Source organism: Aethalodelphis obliquidens, unplaced genomic scaffold (assembly GCF_003676395.1).
Source record: "Aethalodelphis obliquidens isolate GAN/ISIS:26980383/991018 unplaced genomic scaffold, ASM367639v1 scaffold21, whole genome shotgun sequence".
NCBI lineage: Eukaryota > Metazoa > Chordata > Mammalia > Artiodactyla > Delphinidae > Aethalodelphis > Aethalodelphis obliquidens.
In genome coordinates, this window is record NW_020837965.1 from 889,540 (window position 1) to 914,592 (window position 25,053).

Sequence of the window (25,053 nt, forward strand, 5' to 3'; positions counted from 1 at the left end):
GCGGATTCTTAACCACTGCGCCACCAGGGAAGTCCTCAGAGTCCATACTTTTACAAGCTCCCCAGGTGATTCCTATGCATGTTAAAGTTCAGGAAACATGGTCTAGACTCTAGAGCAGTCAGCTGAGAAGGGACCCAATATTCTGCATCTCTAACAGGTTCATAGGTAATGTTGATGCTGCTGGTCTGCAGACCATGCTTTCAGGAGCAAGGGTCTATTGCAGGAGGAGTTGGCAAACTACAGCCTGCAGGCCAAATCCAGACAGCTACTGGTTTTTGTTTAAAAAAAAAAAAGTTTTGTAAAAGAAGAATAAACACAGCCAAGTTTATTCGTTTACATTTTGCCTTTGACTGCCTTTGAACTACAACACAGAGTTGAGCAGTTGCAGCAGAGATGTATGGCCTACAAAGCTTTCCTATCTGACCGTCTACAAAAAAACGTTTACCAATCTCTGGTATAGATGACTTAGTCTTAAAAGTACATAAATGTGTTGTATAAATGAACTCATTTTTATATATCAAAAAAGCATAAAAATCACTTTCTTCCAGTTCTACTACCCCTTCTTAGGAAAAGGGCTACAAAACTGGCAACATTATGCAAATGTTTCTCCTGGCTAATTTCAACTGTTATTTAAAAGTTTTATGCCTTCCATACTCCAAATGGGAATTTCATACAATCATTTCCCAAGTACGTGTTTCATATAATCATGCTTGGATTTCATCAAGGCTATAATTTCCTGAAACCAACCAGTACCTCAGGGACCAAATACTGTATCTGGGTTTCTAAAATTACTACAATACATACTGAGTTTCTACTTTTACAGTGCTATTCTAAAAAACTGTGACCTACTGTATAGCACAGAGAACTCTACTCAGTACTCTGTAATGACCTATATGGGAAAAGAATCTCAAAAAGAGTGGATATATGTATATGTATAACTGATTCACTTTGCTGTACAGTAGAAACTAACAACATTGTAAATCAACTATACTCCAATAAAAAATTAATTAAAAAAAGAAAACTATGTGAAAGTCCACTTCAGAATTCTGGTGCATAAAGAGATAGTGGCAGCACATAGGAGTTCCAAATATCAACCACTGAGTCCCACAAAACAAGACAGGACAAAAGAAAGACGTTCGCTTTTTTAAGATGTAGTCTCCAGCGTTCTCTACACAGAGAAGCACCAGCCGCAAGTCCACGGAAGTCAAACTAAAAAAAACAAATCATTCAATCAAAAAAAGGCCCACAAGTTAGAGTGGTCCAACTAAGGAGGTTCCAAGAAACAAAGTGTACCAACAGACACTTTAGATTATTAGTTTATATTTTCCTTTGCTTAATTTCACCCTTGGTTTATTCTCCCCACCCCAAAATCCCACCATAAAAGATTGCCTTCCCCCATCAAGTTTATACTCTTGAGATATTTATACAGTTGTGTATTCCTGCTACCTTGGTTCAGCCAAGTTATGCAATTTTCATTTCTATCCGTTCCTCATCCGTCAGCCCCTCCAGTCTCTTAATCATTCCTGTGGGTCTTCTGTGAACTCTCTCCAGCTGGTCCCCAGCGATCTGGTAATGAGGTGCCTCCAACTGACTGCAGCCTTCCAGGAACAGCCTCGTTAGTCAGAACAAGATGAGCTCACCCTCCTCGGTTCCGTGACATAATACTCCTGACTAGACTATCCCCCAAAACAGAAAGCTAGAATGCTGCTGTATTAGACTATAACCCCATTCCATGCTCCCCAGATGTGGGCATTGGGGCATGCCAGAATGTGCTAGAAGACAGAGGATAAATGGACACATTCCCACTGCGTCTAGTTATTAGAGGATGAGGTAGTGGGGAGAAAAAATATTCTCATGTTAAAACAAACTCATAAATAATAAAATAGAATGCAAAATATGCAAGAATTCCTAAAGATAAAACATGGGTAGGTTCAAAACGTTCATATATATTTTGTAGTTGAGGCAGAAAGGCTCCTTGGGGCTCTGTTCCCAGCCCCCAAAGGGTTACATGCCCGCTATCCTCTACCATTAGAGGTACCTGAGCCGAAAATTTGGAAAAGCACTGCAACCCCCCCTCAATTGTTGATATACTATCCCGTTACCACCCATTTCATATACTCACATTTTATTTTTTCTGCTATGTTCCTCTATCCCTAGATATCTATATTTTCTCTTAGCTTAAAATTATTTGCTGGGCTTCCCTGGTGGCGCAGTGGTTGAGAGTCTGCCTGCCGGTGCAGGGGGCATGGGTTTGAGCCCTGGTCTGGGAAGATCCCACATGCCGCGGAGCAACCGGGCCTGTGAGCCACAACTACTGAGCCTGCGCGTCTGGAGCCTGTGCTCCGCAACAAGAGAGGCCGCGATAGTGAAAGGCCCGCGCACCGCGATGAAGAGTGGCCCCCACTTGCTGCAACTGGAGAAAGCCCTCGCACAGAAACGAAGACCCAACACAGCCAATCAATCAGTCAATAGAAATGCTGTAGAATTATTAAAAAAAAAAAAAAACCCTCAGGGGTTAGTTCTGTGAAACATTGCATACAATTATAAAAAAAAAATTATTTGCTAAAACTTCGTGTTTTAGCAAATTCACTATAATTCACCACCAACATCTTTAGGTTCTTCTGTATCATTCATTCTTCATTCATTTCATACTTGTTGAGCATCTGTGGCATGCCAGACTGTGTGCTAAAAGCTAAGGTCACAAGAATAAATAAGATAAATAAATAAATAAATTAACCTCCACGAACCCTGTCCAATGTGGGAGTTGGACAATACAACGTAGCAAGTACCACAAAAGAGGAAAAAACAATATGTGGAGGGCAAAGGAAGGAGAGAAGTAACTTTGCCTGAATGGGGAAGTGTTCACATGAGTGGCAAAGGGGCTATTACTTAAGAATGAGTAAGCATGTGCCAGGCAGAAAGAAAAAAAAAAGTACCACTATCCTAGGTAGAAGCAGCAGCATAAGTAAAAGTACTGAGTAGAGAGAGAGTGATAAAAAGTTAAGCATTACAAAAGCAAAGTGTTTAGAAAACCACCTGGGCCATACAGGGTGACTGATTCTAAGTACAGTACAGTGCAGTGGTCAAGAGCATGAATCTCACAACGAAGCAATCCTGGACAAGCTACTTAGCTTATCTTCAGTTGCCGCAGATATAAAATGGAGATGCACTGAGAAAAGAAAGGAATTCAGCTGCGCTTGGGAAGCAAGACTTGGAATATAAGGGAAGGGAGGACCAGTTGAGACTGGCAACTAGACCCAGGTGACTTGGGACCACACGAGAGCCCTGGGGGATACGGCTTTATGTGCAAACAGCTGTGGGGTTGCCAGGTTATGATGGTGATTTATGCCCAAGCAGCCCAACCCAAATAAATGAGGAAGATGGCACAGAGTGTACCTGAGGGAACTTGGTTCAGCCAAGTTATACAGTTTTCATTTATATTCATTCCTCATCAGGAAAGATGAGAGATCCAGAGAAATCTCATTTGGAAACAACCACAGCAACAATCCAAAATAATAAGCTTCTGGATTTCTTTTTCAAGTATAATGATAAAAAGAAGAATCCACCTGCACTGAGAACTTACTATGTGCCAGCACTGTTTGAAGTGTTTCATATATTATCTCATTTAACTCTCACAGCAACCATATAAGGTAACCACATTATTATGCATATTTTAGAGATTAGGAAACAGAGGTACAGAGAGCTCAAATAACTTGTCTGTAGTCACTAAGCTGACAACTGAAGGAACCAGGCAGTGTGATTCCAGAGCCTACCCTCTTACCCAGGAATACTGATGCATCAAGAAGAACCTCCAAAAAGGGGCGGGAGGGAAAGACATCCTTGGGATAGAAAGAATGAGAGCTCAGAAATATTTAATTTGTAATTTTAAAGGAATATGACTTCATTTTATTAGACTCTAAGCAACAATGACAACAAAACCACAAGAGATTTTTTTTTTTTGCGGTACGCGGGCCTCTCACTGTTGTGGCCTCTCCCCTTGCGGGGCACAGGCTCCGGACGCGCAGGCTCAGCGGCCATGGCTCACGGGCCCAGCCTCTCCACAGCATGTGGGATCTTCCCGGACCGGGGCACGAACCCGTGTGCCCTGCATCGGCAGGCAGACTCTCAACCACTGCGGCACGAGGGAAGCCCCAAGAGATGTTTTTTAACTAAGGGAGTAAGAGGATCACACATTTAAAAAGAAGTAACTCTGGGGGCAATGTGAAAGAGACTCTGAAGAGAAAGACAGATCAATGGCTGAGAGACAAGAGGATACTGGTCCAAGGGAGCTACTAGGCACTGGCTGTGATGTAGAGAGGGAAGACTAGCATATGCTTTATTTCTGTTAGAAGCAACAGATTGGTGATCTGCAAGGCTGAAAAGATCAAGGAGAGCAAGAAGCCAAGGACAAATCAGGATTTTCTATGCTTGGGAGCCTGGATGAATAATGGTAGCGAATTAAGGAGGCAGAGCAAATATGTAAGGAAAGTAATGAGTGCAGAACTGAACATGTTAAGTTTAAAGTGTCTATAGGATATCCAGTTGAGTATATCCACAAGATGAGTGGAAATCAGCATCTGAAGCTATAGATACCAGGATCCTGAGGGCAGTTAAAAGACATGGAGAATGGGAAAAGACTGCCAGAGAAAGGAGGCAGACCAAGAAAAAGACTAATCATAGAAGCCTGAGGGGATCAACGTTAAATATACCCTGCCCTTGCCCCCCAAAAAGAGCTAGCAAATCAAAATGAGAAGAAACTCAGAGGAGAAAAATTGTATTGGGTTGTCCAAAAGGTTCATTTGTTTTTTTCCGTAAGATGGCTCTAGTAGCACTTAGCTGTCTTTAACTTCATTTGAAACAATTTTGTTAGATTGTATGTGACAGCTGTCATATCAGTGTGCATTTAAAAAAAGACTTATCAAAATTGGTGATTTTTTGTGTAGCCATTTTAACATTGAAGACAGAAGAAAAAAAGCAACATTTTTGGCATATTACGCTTTATTATTTCAAGAAAGATAAAAATGCAACTGAAATGCACAAAAAGATTTGTGCAGTGTATGGAGAAGGTGCTGTGACTAATCAAATGTGTCAAAAGTAGTTTGCAAAGTTTCGTGCTGGAGATTTATTGCTGGACAATGCTCCACTGTTGGGTAGACCAATTTAAGTTGATAGCAATCAAATTGAAACAATAATTGAGAACAATCAACGTTATATCACGCGGGAGATAACCGACATACTCAAAATATCCAAATCAAGAATTGAAAATCATTTGCACCAGTTTGGTTATGTGAATCACTTTGATATTTGGGTTCCACGTAAGTTAAGAGAAAAAAAGCTTCTTGATCATATTTCTGCGTGCAATTCTCTACTGAAACGTAATGAAAACGTTCCATTTTTAAAACGAATTGTGATAGGCGATGAAAAGTGGATACTGTACAACAAAGTGGAATGGAAGAGATGGTGGGGCAAGCGAAATGAACCACCACCAACCATACGAAAGGCCAGTTCATCCAAAGAAAGTGACATTGTGTACATGGTGGGACTAGAAGGGAGTCCTCTATTATAAGCTCCTTCCGGAAAACCAAATGATTAATTCCAACAAGTACTGCTCACAACTAGACCAACTGAAAGTAGCACTCGACAAAAAGCATACAGAATTAGTCAACAGAAAATGCATAATCTTCCATCAGGATAACGCAAGACCGCATGTCTCTTTGATGACCAGGCAAAAACTGTTAGAGCTTGGCTGGGAAGTTCTGATTCATCCGCTGTATTCACCAGACATTGCACCTTCCGATTTCCATTTATTTCGGTCTTTACAAAATTCTCTTAATGGAAAAAATTTCAATTCCCTGAAAGACTGTAAAAGGCACCTGGAACAGTTCTTTGCTCAAAAAAGATAAAAAGTTTTGGGAAGATGGAATTATGAAATGGCCTGAAAAATGGCAGAAGGTAGTGGAACAAAAGGGTGAAAATGTTGTTCAATAAAGTTCGTGGTGAAAATGAAAACTGTGTCTTTTATTTCTACTTAAAAAACTGAAGGTACTTTTTGGTCCACCCAATAAAAGTAATTTATTGGAGGCAAAAGGAAGTGACTATTTCTAGAAATTGATGGTCAACTGTATTAGACCGAGTAAAGATTTAGGCCAGAGGGGGAATTCAAAATCAGCCCTCAAGTTTTTTTTCCTTAGTTATTTAGAACTCTCATTCTCTGATCTAGCAACTTCTTCAAATAAAATTTGTATTTTATTTCCATCTGTTTTCATTAATAATATTAACCTCAACTTGACCCAACACTGATAACTAGTAAGCTCTTTGCAACTCAGTTCAGTGATATTATTTCAAAATTATTTTAATGCCTATAACAAATTCAGATCCAAACTAATTTAAATCCATTCTCTAATCCTATATAAATGACTGGTTAAAAAAAATCTCTTGTCAAATCTCTTGTCAAAATCAGTTTCACTGAAGTATAATTTATATCTAGTAAGTCACCAATTTAGAGCATACAATTAAGAGTTTTGACAACTGTATAAGGTTATGATATAAAATACAATCATGATACAGAACACTTCATCATCCCCAAAAGTTCCCTCATGATCCTTTGCAGTCAGCCCCCTCCTCCACCCTCCTGCACAACCACTGATGTACTTTCTTTTGCTATAATTTTGCCTTTTACAGAATGCCACAGAAATGACATCACATAGAAAATGTAGTCTTTTGTGTGTGACATAACACTTTTGAGCTCCATACATGCCATTACTTGTATCAGTTGTACATTCCCCTTTACTGCTGGTAGTAGTCGTCCATTATGTGGACGTACAACAATTTGTTTATCCATTCACCAGTACAGGACATTCTATCCAGGCTGGGGCTATTATGGGTATACATTCAAGTACAAGTGTAATGTGGACACACGTTTTCATTTCTCTTGGGTAAACAGCTAAGAGTGGGATTGCCAGGTCGTGTGGTTAGTATATATTTAATCTACAAGAAACCGCCAAACTGTTTTCCAAAGCGGCTGTACCACCTTGCACTTCCACCAGCAATGTATGGGAGGTCCCGTTACTATACCCACTTATGCTTGGTATTATCAATCTTTTAAATTTTACCCATTCTAATAGGTGTGAAGTGGTATCTCACTGTGGTTTTAATTTCCCTAAGGACTAACAATATTGAATATCTTTTCATGGGCCTGTTGGCTATTTATAAAGCTTCTTTGGTATCCAAATCTTCTGCCATTTTAAAAAACTGAGCTGTCTTCTTACTACTGAGTTGTAAGAGTTCTTTATAAATTCTGAATACAAGTCCTTTATTAGATATACATTCGGCAAATATTTTCTGTGGCTTGCTTTTTCATTTTCTTAACAGTGTTGTTTAAAGAGTAACAGTTTCTAATTTTCCTAACTTGATGAAATCCAACTTATTAATCTTTTTCTTCCTTTTATAGTTTGTGCTTTTTCATGTCTTATTTCTTTAAAAAAAATCTTTGCCTAACTCAACGTCACAAAGATTTTCTTCTATAAGTTTTACCTAAAAGTTTTGCATAAGAAAATCTCTTGTCAAAGTTTTCTTTAAATTTTTATTTATTTATTTGTTTGTTTGTTTATTTATGGCTGCATTGGGTCTTTGTTGCTGCACGCAGGTTTCCTCTAGCTGGGGCAAGTGGGGGCTACTCTTTGTTGCGGAGCACAGGCTCTAGGCGCGCGGGCTTCAGTAGTTGCGGCACGCGGGCTCTAGAGCGCAGGCTCAGTAGTTGTGGCACACGGGCTTAGGTGCTCCGCGACATGTGGGATCTTCCCAGACCAGGGCTCGAGCCCGTGTCCCCTGGATTGGCAGGCGGATTCTTAACCACTGTGCCACCAGGGAAATCCACTGTCAAAGTTTTTAGCAAGATTTTTTAAGAAACACCTGCATTCCATTTATCTCATCATTAGTCACACAGTTTTATTATCCCTTTGTTTCTTTCAAAATCAACTTCCCACATTAAGAACCACTATTTAAGTTATAGTCTGTTTCAGAATTGGAAAGATTTTTATCTTTTAACAGATGTTCCACTTCTTCAATTTAATAAACGGCATTTCTAAATGTAGGCAAGATCTTAGTCCCTCAGTTCTCCTCAAATGACATAAAATTTCTGGACCCCTGATGCTTGTTTTTAAAAGTAATTCTACATTTCTTAATTCAATGTGGATTCCATTACATCAGTCTCTTTCAAATAATCCAGAGTTCTTCAGACTCAAAATTAAATGAATAGTATATATAAAACTATTCTATGCCCCCTGGAATAGAGAATAGTTCAAAGAAAGTAGGAGAAAGGTATGTAAAGCTAATGTTAGTAAAACAGGGAGAAATGAAACAAGAAATTATCATTGCTCATTTTGTAACTTCATGGGATGCCTGGAGAAAAACAAAGTAGAAGACTGGCTCATCTCTGTCCCTATCACAGTCTTTACTCTAGATCAAGAAAATAGCAGCATTATTTACAACTCCCTCCGACCCTGATGTTTTTTCTGTTTACCAAGCTGACTCTACTGTGCCCAATCCACAGATTTAGAACAGGCCCCTGTGTTCCCATACCATGGCAGCTTTTATGCTTAGGTGATCCTGGGCCACCGAATCTTGGCTGTAATGGGAAAAATTTTAAACTAATTCTCTGAATCTGACAAGCCGTCTCCCTCAATAAGTCTAGGAAGTTTTTATTTCATTAACTGTGCATGAAGTGGCAGGCAAACAGCCAGATCTACAGCCCAGTGGGGTGAAACTGGAATTGTCACACATATACTCAAAAGCTAACACAATTTCTAACTCTACTACCATCTATTACTTTCAGTTCTACTCTTATTTTTTAAGGAAAATAAATTATTTATATAATCAGAAGAAAGAGAAACCTTAAATGAATACTTTATAGTTCCTTGTTTAAGATTCTGGGAAGAAAAACTCAACTAGCCACAGAAATGACAACTTAAGATGGCTCAAACTGAAGGAGAAACTCAACACTTATGGTATTCAAAACAAAACTTCTGTTGACCTAATAATCAATGTTACCAAACAAGGGTTTATTAATTTCTTCAAATGTGTATTAAGAACCTATTACATGGGGCCTCCCTGGTGGCACAGTGGTTAAGAATCCCCCTGCCAATGCAGGGGATACGGGTTCGAGCCCTGGTGCGGGAAGATCCCACATGCCACGGAGCAACTAAGCCCATGCGCTACAACTACTGACTGAGCTTGCAATCTAGAGCCCGTGAGCCACAACCACTGAAGCCCATGCGCCTAGAGCCCATGCTCTGCAACAAGAGAAACCACAGCAATGAGAAGCCCATGCACCGCAACGAAGAGTAGCCCCCGCTCACCGCGACTAGAGAAAGCCCGCACACAGCAACGAAGACCCAACACAGCCAAAAATAAATAAAATTTTTAAAAAAGAACCTATTACATGCCAAGCAATATGTTGGATGCTTAGGATTCCAAAATAAGATAGTCCCTGACCCCTTAGAAACAAACTAGTAAAGAAGACAGACAAGTAAATAATTGGTGATAGTTCCATATAGTAAAATCTATGAGGTGGGGCTTCCCTGGTGGTGCAGTGGTTGAGAGTCTGCCTGACAATGCAAGGGACACGGGTTCGAGCCCTGGTCTGGGAGGATCCCACATGCCGCGGAGCAACTGGGCCCGTGAGCCACAACTACTGAGCCTGTGCGTCTGGAGCCTGTGCTCCGCAACAAGAGAGGCCGCGATAGTGAGAGGCCCGTGCACCGCGATGAAGAGTGGCCCCCTCTTGCCACAACTAGAGAAAGCCCTCGCACAGAAATGAAGACCCAACACAGCCATAAATAAAGCAAACTGTCAACAAGTAAAAATAAATAAACACTATTTAAAAAAAATCTATGAGGTGAACACACAGTGTTAGTGGAGGCTGGGAAGGGACCCTCAATCAGGATCAGCTCTTAAGCTTCTCAGGAAACTTCACACCACTCTCCTGGGAGCAAAGCCAACTCTCCCACTGAATTAACAGTGCTCTGGGAATCAAAGGCTACAAAACACTACCTATGTGGTATTGTTTATTCTCATGGTCAATGACTTTCCCTCCTCAGCACTGGTCAGAGGGGATTATTGGACCACATACATGGCACAGAAAAAGCTCACTGGAAACCCTAATTTATCAAAATTACACATGATCTAAATGCAGTGTGGTATCCTGGAACAGAAAAAGGGTATTAGTGGAAAATTTTATGAAATCTAAATAAAGTCTGTAGTCCAATGTCATACCAATGTTAATTTCTTAGATGTGACAAAATGTACCGCGATTATGTAAGACATTAACATCAGGGAGAGATCTGAGTGAAAGGTATACAGGAACTTGCTGCACTATTTTGCATCTTTTCTATGAACTTAAAATTTTTCCAACGTAAAATCTGGTTTTAAAAAACGTACATATGGTTCCACACTTTACATTCTCACTCCCCCTTAGGATTCTGATCATGCCTCCCTAGTCACTGCCCCAGTTTAGGTAATGCTTGGTTAAAACGTTGTTTCAAAACATTTTCGATCCTTTTCTATGGATATAAACCATTTATGCAGCCCAGTTGGGTTTCCTTCTTCACCAAGATATGAAAAACTAGATCACACTTGGGAGGTTTTAACTGTTTTCCTAACAGTTTCACCACATACACCAAGGAGTATCCTTGGAGTTAAACTTCCCTAAGTGGACAAGACAGGGGTTTAAAATAACCTGGGCTGGATCTATGGATAAAAACAAAGGGACACAACAGAAATGTATTTTGTATATTCTTAGAATATCTTTACCTGATCTCTGATCAAAAAGAATAATGAATAGAAAATACAGTGAAAGCATAGGAAGGACTTTTCCAGAAGCCTACAGCAAACTTAATCTCTCACGTCATTGACCAAGATTGAATTACATTTTCTTTCCTAAATTAGAGACTGGTAAAGACGGATGGAATTATTCTTAGCCAACCAGCCCCATCCTTTGGCGTTAAGAGGTGGTTGGCTTTCCCTGAAGCACGTGGCTGCAAGGGAGGAAAGAGAATACACGGAAAAAAGTCTGTTAGGAGGAAGGAGGAAATGGATGCTAGGGGTAGGAAGGTGTGGAGATCAACCAAAAGAATCCTCTGCACTTTTATATCCACAGTATGCCAGCATTTAAGGAACTTTAAAATGTAAAAGCAACTTTTACTATGCAATTACTTTTACTAGCACTTGTGTTTTCTCTTGCTTTGTCAAAGTTCTTGGGGTGGACATGGGAGCTTATACAAGTGCCAAAAAAAGACAGAGAAGTAAGTATGGCTAGTAGGTTTCTATGAGTAGTGGGCTTAGTGTCTGTTGGGTGGGTTATGTGGGGGTACCAAATTCATGTTCCTTGTATGGTTCTAGTGGAATCAGATGGCCTTGCAGACATACAGAAGCATAAAGACAGGTCATCTACTTAAGCCAATCCCAATTTTTCAAAACAGAAATGTATTTTAAATGCTTTTTAAAGTGTTTTATTTCACTTTGTCTTTAAGGCTAGTCCAAAAGGAACTAGCATTTGTTAAAGGATAAAAATAGATTGATATGGGCTTCCCTGGTGGTGCAGTGGTTGAGAGTCTGCCTGCCAATGCAGGGGACACGGGTTCGTGCCCCGATCCGGGAAGATCCCACATGCCGTGGAGCAGCTGGGCCTGTGAGCCATGGCCGCTGAGCCTGCGCATCCGGAGCCTGTGCTCCGCAACGGGAGAGGCCACAACAGTGGGAGGCCCGCGTACCACAAAAAAAAAAAAAAAAAAAAAAAGAGGGATATGCCTTGGGAAGAGAAAGTAGAAACTACACAGGGATATTGTATAAGATCTTAGAGTACCTAAGCAGGAAGGGATCTCAAAATCATTACTAAACCATTCAATCTTTTAATAAAATTTATTGTGGGACTTCCCTGGTAGTCCAGTGGCTAAGACTCCATGCTCCCAATGTGGGGACCCGGGTTAGATCCCTGGTCAGGGAACTAGATCCCACATGCCGCAACTGAGTTCGCATGCCACAATCAAAAGATCCTGTGTGCCGCAACTAAAGACCCAGCACAGCCAAATAAATAAACAAACAAATAATTTAAAAAAATTTATTGTGTTAGTATTTTTAAAAATACAATGAACAGGACTTCCCTGGTGGCACAGTGGTTAAGAATTCACCTGCCAATGCAGAGGACACAGGTTCAAGCCCTGGTGCGGGAAGATCCCACATGCCGCGGAGCAACTAAGCCCATGTGCCACAACTACTGAGCCTGTGCTTTACAGCCTGTGAGCCACAACTACTGAGTCCACATGCCACAACTACTGAAGCCCGCGTGCCTACAGCCCATGCTCCGCAACAAGAGAAGCCACCGCAATGAGAAGGCTGCGCACCGCAATGAAGAGCAGCCCCCACTCGCGGCAACTAGAGAAAGTCCATGCGCAGCAACGAAGACCCAACGCAGCCAAAAGTAAATTAATTAATTTTTAAAAATACAATGAACAGATGTTAATAATTAGCATCTCAACACCAACAGGCAAACTGCACTGAAATGAATGCTTCAGGTAAAAGCTCTGAGAAACATGATAACCAATTCCTCAACTATTCAAAGTAACAAAAATTCATATTAAAATCATATGGTGCTGTTTCCAATTCAGGCTAAATGAAAAGACATATAGCTACCATAACTGTTTGGTTTCTAATATCTAAACGATATCACCTCTTTCTATTAAACCATAATTTGTAGTACAGACTTCAAGAGTCCCTTCAGGAAAATGTCATGGTGACATAACACCATATCAAGTCTCAGGCATGCTCACACATACCCACACACTGCAATAAGGTTAAACAACCTCAAAACTTTGGAAACTGCTATACAAAAGAATATTAGTGAAGGCTAAGCATTCATAAACCCTTCAAAAGGCAAAGAAACCAAAGAAAGATAACTAAAATCTACACTTAAGCTATTTAATGACTAAAGTCATTTAAAAGGTAAACTGATCCATTAAGGTCATAAAATTTGATCTGTTATATGGTATGTTACAGTGTTAAATAAATATCACACAACACTACTCTGACCTGAACCACTACCAGAAAGATGAACAAGTAGAATAATTCCTCTAAAATATTTCAATTTGCATATCTGTTCAACCACCTACCATAATTTATCTGTACACAAGTCTTTCTCCAATACAGGCCTGAACTTTTTAAGAGTAACCAGCACATTGCCTGGAGCAGAATGGGCCCCCAATAAATGCCTTCTGAATGAATGAACATGCAGCGGTAATGTACTTCTGAGGTATCCTTACGAACCAATTCAATATCGATACCTTAGGAGTAGGGAATGCTATACACATATGCTACCATATTTAGAGGCAGTCAAGCTAACTGAAAAATAACTAACAGCAACTAACATTTGTTGGGAGAAAAACTCATATCACATGAGACATAAAAGTAAGTGTAAAAACTGTAACTTGAAAAGGAAGAAAATATCTGTGAATTTTTTTTTCTCTTAATGGCCACAAAAGTGAATCGACCTCTAACTTTCTAACATTGAAATACAAGATGTTGGAATCCTTCATCATCCAAAATTTTATATAGAAATTTGTTAACAACTTAACATTAGTAAGTTAGACCAATTAGTGAATGGAATGAAGTCCAAGCCCAATTATGTGTTCAAACTGTGGGTCGACTGCCTTGAACAATTCTTTCTCTTCAAGACTGCAGAAAAGTACAAAACAACCTCTTGACTGCTGAGAAGGACTAAAATTATTTCTTTTTCTCACAAGTATGTAATCAAAAGCAATTACTTTCTGCTCCCACCCAACACAAAACACCATCTCCCCCTCCCATCACCGTCAAAATATGCTATAGAATATCCAAGTATTTTAATCTTAGACCATAAGAATCTCAGATTGCAACAAGATTACAATTCAACAAAACACATTTTTCTAAGTATGGTCTCATCCCCCATGGTGTTCCTACATTAATTTAGCTCCCTATCAAGTTTTAACAATCAAGGAAATCAGAAAAGTCTCAGAATAGATATTACAAACTGCTTTTTTTTTTAATGTATTATTGTTCGTGGATTCCAAAATTCAGGGTACACATTACCAAGGGAGTGTTTTTCTGTCAATGCCTGAATTTAAATGCAAATGACTATTTAATTATATGCAATTTTCCCTCTGAACCTATATATAACACTAATCAGTCTCCAAATGTTTAAAACAAACACACCAATCATGTTTACTTAAGAAGCTAATTGCCTAATCATCAAGAGGTTCTAATGCATCGAAAAAGTGGTGGCTATCATATCACCATGACAGCTTGGCAGAAAGGCTGTTCCCTAAAGATTAGGAACTTCTAGTAACCACAAATGGGGTAAAGCAAGAGGCACATACAGTATCTGTAGATGCTCCCATAATAAAATTATTTCCATAACAAAAATTCAGAGCCTACAAAGTCAGATATGTGCCCTACAAAGCCATCTAAATGCACGCATGCCTAAAAGGGGAAGCAGAAGTAGGAAGAAAACTGTCTACTCAAATCAACACAAGAAATCACCCTGCAATTGAGCTTTTCAAGAACTGAAAACGTAATAAAGTTTTTGAGGTTATCAACACATTCAAGTTCCAAATTGAGCAACTATATTAAAATACACAATTGGCATATTCTGACAGAAGACACACAACAATAACAGAAAACACTTTAATAGGGTTTAGTCGTGCTAGGAACTTCATACTTCAACTAATTTAGTCTTGATTACATCCCTGTAAGACAGATACTATTCATTTTACAGGTAAAGAATCTGAAGCACAGATAAAATCACCCAATTACAAACAACTAGTAAGAGGCAGAACAGGGATTTTTAGTTCCACCAGTTAGGCTCCAAATTTCATGTTAATATACTATATTTCATAGTAAGGCTTATGCTGCAATGGTCAGCTTTTTTTTTTTTTTAACCTCATAACCTTTTTGGATTTCAAACACTAGGACAGCTTTGTGCAGTAAGTTAAGTACAGACTTTGGAATCAAACAGACCCAAACAAACCCCTGAACAAAGTCTGAGCCTCAGCTTCCCCATATGTAAAAAGAGGGTACTGAAGTTATTGTGAAGGTAAAAGAAGGTAATATAATTAAAGTGCCAAATACAGTATGTAAGATCGAGGTTCTTAACTTAAAGCGCAGACACCTAGAGGGTTCACGGATGGGCTTCAGAGTCCAAGAGTTTCATAATTGTATGACAAATGTTGTATGTGTACCCATTTGTTAAAGAATAGTCCGTGGATCTCCGAAAGGTTAAGAACCACCAGAGTACCTAGGAGGTACTCAAAAAATGGAAGCTATCTTTCCCTTTTTGTTCTCAAAAACTCTACCTTTTCCATTAGAGATGACACATCAAGCCTTCACAATACATGTTAATTATTTCCCAACATTTTCCTGGCTTGGTAACTAGTAACGTATGCAAGCTTATGCCTCAATTTTCTAGAGACAATCTAAAGAAGGCCCTCAAACGCTGCTCCATTCCTCGCTTCACCGAGATGAATACACGGTAATCACTCGGGGGAGAATCATGAGGATCGTCCACCTGGCTACACCAGGCACAATGCCGGCTGGGAGAACCAAGTAGGAACCAGAGCCTCCGAGTAGCACGATAAACACCTGATGCCCCAGCGCTGAAGGATGAGGAGAATGTGTTTCCCCAAGCTACTGGGCAACCCAGAATTTCGTCCCCCCTACCCTTGCGCTACCTCTCTCTGGAACTCTAGTGCAGGCAGGTCCTCTGGGCTCTGCCCCGTGCTGGAGAGATGCAATAGAGAAACATTACCCGAGCAGGGGATGCAGCACGGCGAAGTCCCAGCTCTGCTACCCTGGGAGGCGGCTGCAGCACCAGCAGAAAACCGTCCCTGGACCCTCCCCAAGAAAACCCAGCACAGAACACTGCCAGGGTCGGGAACCGGCTTGGGCTTTTCTGTTGCCCAAAACGGCTTCCGCTTCCGGGCTAGCCTTTGCCGGAAGCGCTATACGGCTGACGCAAAAGTGTCGCGCTGCTGGTGATTCCGGAAGAAACAACAGTGCGGCGTGAACATGGTGAGAGACGGGGGTTCGAGAAGGGGCATTGTCAGACCACGTTTGGGACAGAGATTGAGGGAGTAGCCATTGGCCAAATTTCCACAATATTACCCTTGCTTATTTTCATTCTGATCTTAGCTTTTAAGCTGCTTGGAGTGGTGCCTGTTATGCTCTAGCGAGTGGGGAGAGCGCTGGGTTGAGGCAGCTAGAATAAGAAGAGTTGGGTATTTGAGGGAAGAGGGGTGTGGACAAAAGAAAAGGAACTCAAGAAGATGCAACGTACTTTCAACTCTTTTAACTCTAAAATTTTTGTTTTAAGGGGAAACAAAAGAAAACACGGAAGTATGCGACCATGAAGCGAATGCTTAGTCTCAGAGATCAGAGGCTGTGAGTGTCTGGAATCAACTGGGTTCATAGACTGCCCGGAGATATAGAAGTCACGAGGGGATAAGTAGTAAAAGTTTTTGTTGTTGTTTTGTGTTTAGTTTTGATATTATTGTGTCTTGGATTTATATAGCATAGGGTAATAAAGTATAACAGTCACTTAGCTGATGAGCAAGTACACTGGTGAATGGGATGGGAATTCATCATCGCTTAAGTGTTCAATTTGTACCACCGTTTTTATATACTGTATCTGCCATATCACATTTAAGCCTCCTAACAGTTCTGTGAGGTAGGTAGGATTATCTCTGTGTTCTTGCCATTACACTGCACATTCCCCGGGAAAAAAAGGTTTGTTGTAATTTTTGAAAGGCAGTGAGGTCAGAGACCATGGCTGTACCAGCACCTGACAACTCAAATATTTTTGAAAGAAAAAATGGGAAAATACATAGATGTCTCCACTTTATAAATCTTATAAGAAGATTTATGACTGTGGAAGAAGAGAGTAGAATGATATTCCCTATTATAAGGAGGAACTAAACAGCTTGCCTGCTTCAGTGAACAATGGACTGAGTTATTAAATAAGGACTAGACTTCACTGTTTCTGAGCCTTAGAACAAAGGAGTGAGTGGTTGTTAGAGCCTTCATTTGTTATTAAATTGTATTCTTGGCCTTTAGTATGTATTTATTATGTAATTTTAAGGAAATTTGCCCCACTAATAATATTCTGTTTCTAGTTAAAGTCAAATTTTGTATATATATTGTCACATTTTAGCGCTTTTTAAGAGACATGTAGGGGAACCCTTTTCCTCCTGCTGTTGAAGCATCTCAGTCTTTAGAAGATAAATGTCAGCCTGTTTACCCACTGCTTGGAAGTGGATTTTGATCCTTGATATGAGAGCTTCTGACTAAGAACAAAATAATAATCTAACCAACATTTATTTATCCATTAACAATTTTTATGGATTATTAGCTAATGGTTTTAAAATTTAATTATGTTTTACTGATTAATTCCAGGCTATTTCCCACATAGTTATTCGTGCTCAAAAAGTGTATGCTGATATTAATATAATGAAATCACAAAGTAGAATTTCCTTTGTAGACAAAAAAAAAGAAGAAACTTTTAATTTTCACGAGGTTCTAACTGCTATGGTTTTTTCTTCTCCCCTACATTGAATTTACTTGTTTTTTTTCCTAGTAAAGAAAAGGATAGATTAAAACCGAAAAAGAAAGAAAAGAAAGATCCCAGTGCACTCAAGGAAAGAGAAGTGTGAGTAATCAAAAATTTCAAGTTTTCCTTTAAAACTAGAAGAAAGATTCTAAAACTGTAGACCTCATAGAAATTCAGGCTTTCCCTGAACTGATTTGCTCAGTCATTTGTCAGTCTGGCACAACTATACAAATGAAGCTATGCAAATGAAAGTGTTATTGATGAGTATATACCAATTCTAATGGTTTGAAGGTTTTTGGACTTCATAGAGCAGTAAAATTTTCCCTAAAATCCTGGGGATTAAATCTAGGATCATTTGTTTTTCTTTGCCAAGCATCTTTCAAAAGAAATAAGTGCCATTGTTTTAACATACCAGCATTTCATAAAAGAGAGAATGTGTCACCAAAAAGTAGTAAGGGCATATTTTCAGGATAAAGGTCATTCCTTTTAAATAAATACACTTAACTTTATGAAACCTCATCACATTTTTCTTATTTTTCTTATTTGCTCTAGATTGGTGATGGATATATCATCACAGGGTTTATTAGGATTTATTTCCAAAGAAAGGAAAAAGGAACAAACTGTTCCAAGCAGAGACTTCTTTTTTTTGTTTTTACCAAATATCAGTGTAGACATTACTTTGTGTTTTGTTTCTTTTTCCTTCAGCCCCCAACACCCTTCCTGCTTATTCTTCCAATATAACACACAGCTGGGCCCACCTTACTACATCCTGGTCGATACCAACTTTATCAACTTTTCCATTAAAGCCAAACTGGACTTAGTGCAGTCAATGATGGACTGTCTGTATGCCAAGTGTGAGTATCAGACCTTTCCATTTCTGTGACATTTGTACAGAATAATCATACTTATCCAAATACATGAAAAGAGGGGAATGGGGTTCTAGTTTAACTGAATTGCTGGCTGTTTAATTTGCTCACCATAGCAATGACCATTTTCAGTGAATTGAAATATAATGCAGGGACTTCCCTGGTGGTCCAGTGGTTAAGACTCTGCGCCCTCCCAATGCAGGGGGCCTAGGTTTGATCCCTGGTCAGGAAACTAGTTCTCGCATGCTGCAACTAAGAGCCTGTGTGCCGCAACTAAAGAGTCCACATGCCGCAACTAAAAGATACTACATGCCTCAACTAAAGATCCCACAGGCCACAACAAAGACCCCACGTGCTGTAACTAAGACCCAACACAGCCAAATAAATAAATAAATTTTAAGAAAAAAAGGACTGAAAAGAAATATGCCAAAAAATGTTAAAAAAAAAAAAAAAGACATTTATGAAAAAACAGAAATATACGGGCTTCCCTAGCGGTGCAGTGGTTGAGCGTCCGCCTGCCGATGCAGGGGACATGGGTTCGTGCCCCAGTCTGGGAAGATCCCACGTGCCGTGGAGCGGCTGGGCCCATGAGCCATGGCCGCTGAGCCTGCACGGCCACAGCAGTGAGAGGTCTGCATACCGCAAAAACAAACAAAAAAACCCACAGAAATATGATGCAAACTTGACTGGGAATAATTAAACTTTCACAATTCATAAAACACTTAGCATGCTTTGACCATCATTATAGACATCAATTTAGAAAAAAAATAGGTGGGGAATTTTCTGTTTTAGGATTTTAAAACAGATTTTAAAATTTTGGATAAATGAAAATTTATTTCACTTCTCACTATTTATTTATTTATTTATTTATTTACATTAAGTAGGAAACATCCTCCATTCCACTCCAATGTGGAAAAGCTAAATAAGACATTTTGCCATTTACAATCAGAGAACCAGAAATGATGATGGTCAACTATTCTTAAGTTTATTCAGTGTGATGTTTATTTGTACCACAAAGGATCTAAGGTAGTTTATTTACACGTAGGTATGCAACTTACCATTAATAGATTTCCCTTGTGTGTTTGGGTGTCTCTTCCTTCAAATGATCTTCTCTTCCTACCATGAGAAGGAAAAAAAAAAATTTAGGCCAAGGACAAGGGAATAACTTCCTAATAGATCTGTTGCGTATTGTGGTGGCTTTATAGTCATATATTTTCCAGTCATCTAGTTGAAGGTACAAATGAAAATTAGACTTTAACTTGGCTGTAAAGAATAAATTATTGGAATCAAAGGAAAAAATGCGCACCTCCGTCTTTAATATTTAAAAGATACTAGGGGCTTCCCTGGTGGCGCAGTGGTTGAGAGTCCACCTGCCGCCGATGCAGGGGACACGGGTTCGTGCCCCGGTCCTGGAAGATCCCACATGCCGCGGAGCGGCTGTGCCCATGAGCCATGGCCACTGAGCCTGCGTGTCCGGAGCCTATGCTCCGCAACGGGAGAGACCACAACAGTGAGAGGCCCGCGTACCGCAAAAAAAAAAAAAAAAAAAGAAAAGAAAAGATACTATATAATGAACATTTACAGAATGAAAGTAATGTGAATGTTGTTTATTGATTTATTAAAATTAGCAAGATCGGGGGACCTTCCTTGGTGGTGCAGTGGCTGAGAATCCGCCTGCCAATGCAGGGGACATGGGTTTGAGCCCTGGTCCGGAAAGATCCCACATGCCGCAGAGCAACTAAGCCCATGTGCCACAACTACTGAGCCTGCACTCTAGAGCCCGCAAGCCACAACTACTGAGCCTGAGTGCCACAGATACTGAAGCCTATGCACCTAGAGCCAGCGCTCCACAGCAAGAGAAGCCACCACAATGAGAAACCTGCGCACTGCAATGGAGAGTAGCCCCCGCTCGCCACAACTAGAGAAAGCCCGGGTGCAGCAACAAAGACCCAATGCAGCCATTAATAAATAAATATTTAAATATTTAAAAAATTAAAAAAAATAAAATTGGGAAGATGGGATAAGGCATGTGTGATGAGTAAGAGAGGTAAATAATTTAAATGCCTAAAATTAATAAATATAAAAAGTAACTGCACACTGTAAAACTCTTAGAGGAAAACATAGGCAGAACACACTACGACATAAATCACAGCAAGATCCTTTTTGACCCACCTCCTAGAGAAATGGAAATAAAAATAAACAAATGGGACCTAATGAAACTTAAAAGCTTTTGCACAGCAAAGGAAAACATAAACAAGACAAAAAGACAGCCCTCAGAATGGGAGAAAATATTTGCAAATGAAGCAACTGACAAAAGATTAATCTCCAAAATATACAAGCAGCTCATGCAGCTCAATATCAAAAAAACAAACAACCCAGTCCAAAAATGGGCAGTAGACCTAAGTAGACATTTCTCCAAAGAAGATATACAGATTGCCAACAAACACATGAAAGGATGCTCAACATCACGAATCACTAGAGAAATGCAAATCAAAACTACAATGAGGTATCACCTCACACCAGTCAGAATGGCCATCATCAAAAAATCTAGAAACAATAAACACTGGAGAGGGTGTGGAGAAAAGGGAACCCTCTTGCACTGTTGGTGGGAATGTAAATTGATACAGCCACTATGGAGAACAGTATGGAGGTTCCTTATAAAACTAAAAATAGAACTACCATATGACCCAGCAATCCCACTACTGGGCATATACCCTGAGAAAACCATAATTCAAAAAGAGTCATGTACCACAGTGTTCATTGCAGCACTATTTACAATAGCCAGGACATGGAAGCAACCTAAGTGTCCATCAACAGATGAATGGATAAAGAAGATGTGGCACAGATATACAATGGAATATTACTCAGCCATAAAAAGAAATGAAATTGAGTTATTTGTAGTGGGGTGGATGGACCTAGAGTCTGTCATACAGAGTGAAGTAAGTCAGAAAGAGAAAAACAAATACCATATGCTAACACATATATATGGAATCTAAAAAAAATTAAATGGTTCTGAAGAACCTAGGGGCAGGACAGAAATAAAGACGCAGATGTAGAGAATGGACTTGAGGACACGGGGAGGGGGAAGGGTAAACTGGGATTAAGTGAGAGAGTGGCTTGGACATATGTACACTGCCAAATGTAAAATAGATAGCTAGTGGGAAGCAGCCACATAGCACAGGGAGATCAGCTCGGTGCTCTGTGTCCACCTAGAGGGGTGGGATAGGGAGGGTGGGAGGGAGACGCAAGAGGGAGGAGATATGGGGATATGTGTATATGTATAACTGATTCACTTTGTTATAAAGCAGAAACTAGCACACCATTGTAGAGCAATTATACTCCAATAAAGATGTTAAAAAAAAAAGATGCTAGTTACGCGTATAAGTTTTAAGGTTTTTTTAGAATTTTTGTTGGGGTGTGGTTGGTTTATAGTGTTGTGTTGGTTTCAGGTGTACAGCAGAGTGAATCAGTTATACATGTACATATATCCACTCTTATTTAGATTCTTTTCCCATATAGGCCATTATGGAGTATTGAGTTCCCTGTGCTACACGGTAGGTCCTTATTATCTATTTTATATACAGTAGAGTGTATATGTCAATCCCAATCTCCCAATTTATCCCTCCCCCCCAAGTTTTAAGTTTAAATAAAATATTTAAGGGACTTCCCTGGTGGCGCAGTGGTTAAGAATCTGCCTGCCAATGCAGGGACACAGGTTCGAGCCCTGGTCCGGGAAGATCCCACATGCCGCGGAGCAGCTAAGCCCATGCGTCACAACTACTGAACCTGCGCTCTAGAGCCCGCGAGTACAACTACTGAAGCCTGTGCTCCTAGAGCCCATGCTCCACAGCAAGAGAAGCCGTAATAAGAGAAGCCACTGCACTGAGAAGCCCGTGCACCAAAATGAATAGTAGCCCCCGCTCACCGCAACTAGAGAAAGTCCATGCACAGCAACGAAGACCCAACACAGCCAAAAATAAATAAATAAATAAGTAAATAATGCTAAAACAAAACAAACAAAAACAAAACAAAAAAAATAAGACATCTATGTATCTTATTTAAATGATTCACACTTTGACTTCTTGAAATACTGGACACAGAGTTACACACTGATGAGGGACAAAGTTGGTTTAACTGTAAAGTACTGAGCAGACACACAAACCAAACGAGAAGCCATGCTCAGAAAAATAATTTTTAGGCCTCCAAAGATAAAATAACAATCTGACTTTATTGTTCTAGGGTAATGTACTGTATCAGGGACTCCAGTTGTTTCAGTGGCACTGTGCCGTGCCACCCAGATCATATCTGTCAGGTGGGATTAAGTGGGAACAGAAACTGATCCAATCAAGCTGCCAGTAAATTGACTGAAACTTGAAGGCTGTAATGTAGCAGTGATTTTGGACAGGAACAATGTGAGGAACTAAACATAACAAGACTTGGTCACTCCTGCTATGTCTTTGCAGTAGAGCATTCTATTTTTATGACAGTATGTAAAATCCTATTACATCAAAATTCTGGAACACATGGAGCTTCTATAGAAGCATGATGTGTTATCATCTGCCAACAAGATATTAAACCAAATTCATCTGGTGTTTTCCGTAAATAATTCCCTACTATTGTCTGGCATCTAGTAAGTATTGACTACGTTTGTGAAAATAGAATTCTAGGAATGACCTATCCTATTTTCTGTGATTTCACTGAAGAAAGAACATATTGTTTTATTTGTATATTTCATCTCAGTAATGTTTTACTATTATAATTCCATGTTAATATGTTATTCTTGGTACCATGAAGTAATAGTATTTTCCAAACTAAGTGATTTGTTATTTCTTTGAAAGTTAGTGGTATATTTCTTTCATAATCTTCATTGTCACCATTAACAATAAATATGAAGTGGCTCTACTACACAGAGTTTAAAGAAGGGTGCTAGAATATATGGTGTGCTGTTCCTGTCATCCAGGATTTGACCATCTAGATGGAGAGAGGAGATGTCAGTAGATGAAAAAAAGATAATCATAATGCCAGCTGTTTGGAACTATGAATTACTATGTTCTGGTGTTGTGTTCAGTGCTTTTCATAATTATCATAATCCTCACAATATGATGAGTAGTATGTCCCCATTTTACAAATGAGAAAACTAAACAGAAACTTGAAGATTCATTTCTTCATTCGATAATGATCACTTCTTGAGTATCAGATATTATATAATATAGGAATTCAAGAGAGGGTGAGTGCTACTTGATCTGAGCTTCATAGCTTGGTTGGATTTTAGTGAATAGAGAGAGAGAGCATTCCAGGCAAAGGAAAGGACACTCCCAAAGGTTGAAAACATGAGAGCAAATTTGGTGAGAATAGTTGGGGTCAAGTGAGTATAAGTGGGAGAGTGAAGGTGAAACTCAATTCTATCCACAAACATTTCTTAAAGATTGGCAGAAGTGGTTTGGAGACAAATTGTTGAGTGCTTTAAGTAAAAAGCTAAGGAGTTTAGACTTTGTTTTACAGGAAGTGGTGAGTCAAAAATCATTTAACATGTGTTTAAATTATGTAAATTATAATAGTAACATGTACATTAAAACTAAACAATACAGGGACTTCCCTGGTGGCACAGTGGTTAAGACCCCATGCTCACAATGCAGGAGGCCTGGGTTTGATCCCTGGTCAGGGAACTAGATCCAACATGCATGCCACAACTAAGAGTTTGCATGCTCAACTAAGGATCCCATGTGCCGCAACTAAGGAGCCTGCCTGCAGCAACTAAGAAGTCCACGTGACACAATTAAGGAGCCAGTGAGCTGCAACTAAGGAGCCCGCCTATTGCAACTAAGACAATGCAACTAGATAAATAAATAAATACATATTTAAAAAACAAAAAAGCGAAAAACTAAGCAATACAGAACATAAAAAGAATAGGCAAAAGTTCTCCCCCGCATCAGGCCGTGATTTTACTTCCCAGAAATAATCACTGTTAATAGTTTGGGTATTACCTTCCAACCTTTTACAATTAATAAAAATATAGATTTAAACATAATTGGAATTATACTATGCATGCTTTTTGGCCACCTGTTTTTTTTTCACTGAGTAATGTATCATGAACACCTTTCCATGTTAATACATGCTACGAAGACCTTTGTACAGCTTCAGGCATTTCAAAACTTGGATGCACTAAGATGAAAAAAATCTAGAAAATATATTAACATAACCAATGTTGCAATAAATATCTTTGATTATCTTCCTAAAAAAAAAGTAACTGCATAAGTTTATTATTAACCAAGTTATAAAGGTAACCACCAAGTGAGAAAAACAGCCAATGAATTAAAATAGTCATCTCTGTGGATCAGAGTTGGTGGAGTGGGAAAAGATCAGGGGATGGTTACTTTTTCATATAGTCCTTTTCGTATTTTTTTTAAGCTATGTACATCTAATACTTTATTTTATTTTATTTATTTATTTTTTTAACCGTACGCGGGCCTCTCACTGTTGTGGCCTCTCCCGTTGCAGAGCACAGGCTCCGGACGCACGGGCTCAGCGGCCATGGCTCACAGGCCCAGCCGCTCCGCG

General features: G+C 39.5%; 2 protein-coding genes across 13 annotated transcripts in view; one reads left to right on the plus strand and one right to left on the minus strand.

Annotated features, from left to right (window-relative positions):
• The window catches only part of AREL1 (apoptosis resistant E3 ubiquitin protein ligase 1), a 43,656-nt gene extending 27,701 nt beyond the window's left edge, over window positions 1-15,955 (minus strand). For 7 of the 10 annotated variants that reach the window (XM_027120020.1, XM_027120018.1, XM_027120026.1 and 4 more), the window contains exon 1: window positions 15,756-15,924. The gene's annotated coding sequence lies outside the window, so the exon portion shown is untranslated. Of the gene's footprint in view, window positions 1-15,755 lie in introns of all 10 variants that reach the window. The other 3 variants (XM_027120019.1, XM_027120017.1, XM_027120022.1) reach the window with 2 other exon arrangements.
• A 78-nt stretch (window positions 15,956-16,033) lies between these two features.
• FCF1 (FCF1 rRNA-processing protein) overlaps window positions 16,034-25,053 on the plus strand; it is a 35,625-nt gene continuing 26,605 nt past the window's right edge. Inside the window, exons 1-4 of one of the 3 annotated variants that reach the window (XM_027120028.1) lie at window positions 16,034-16,095; window positions 16,397-16,464; window positions 17,657-17,728; window positions 18,335-18,483. In XM_027120028.1, coding sequence (XP_026975829.1) covers window positions 16,093-16,095; window positions 16,397-16,464; window positions 17,657-17,728; window positions 18,335-18,483 — 292 coding nt within the window. In that variant the 5' untranslated portion in view covers window positions 16,034-16,092. Of the gene's footprint in view, window positions 16,096-16,168; window positions 16,465-17,656; window positions 17,729-18,334; window positions 18,484-25,053 lie in introns of those variants that run through there. The other 2 variants (XM_027120027.1, XM_027120029.1) reach the window with 2 other exon arrangements.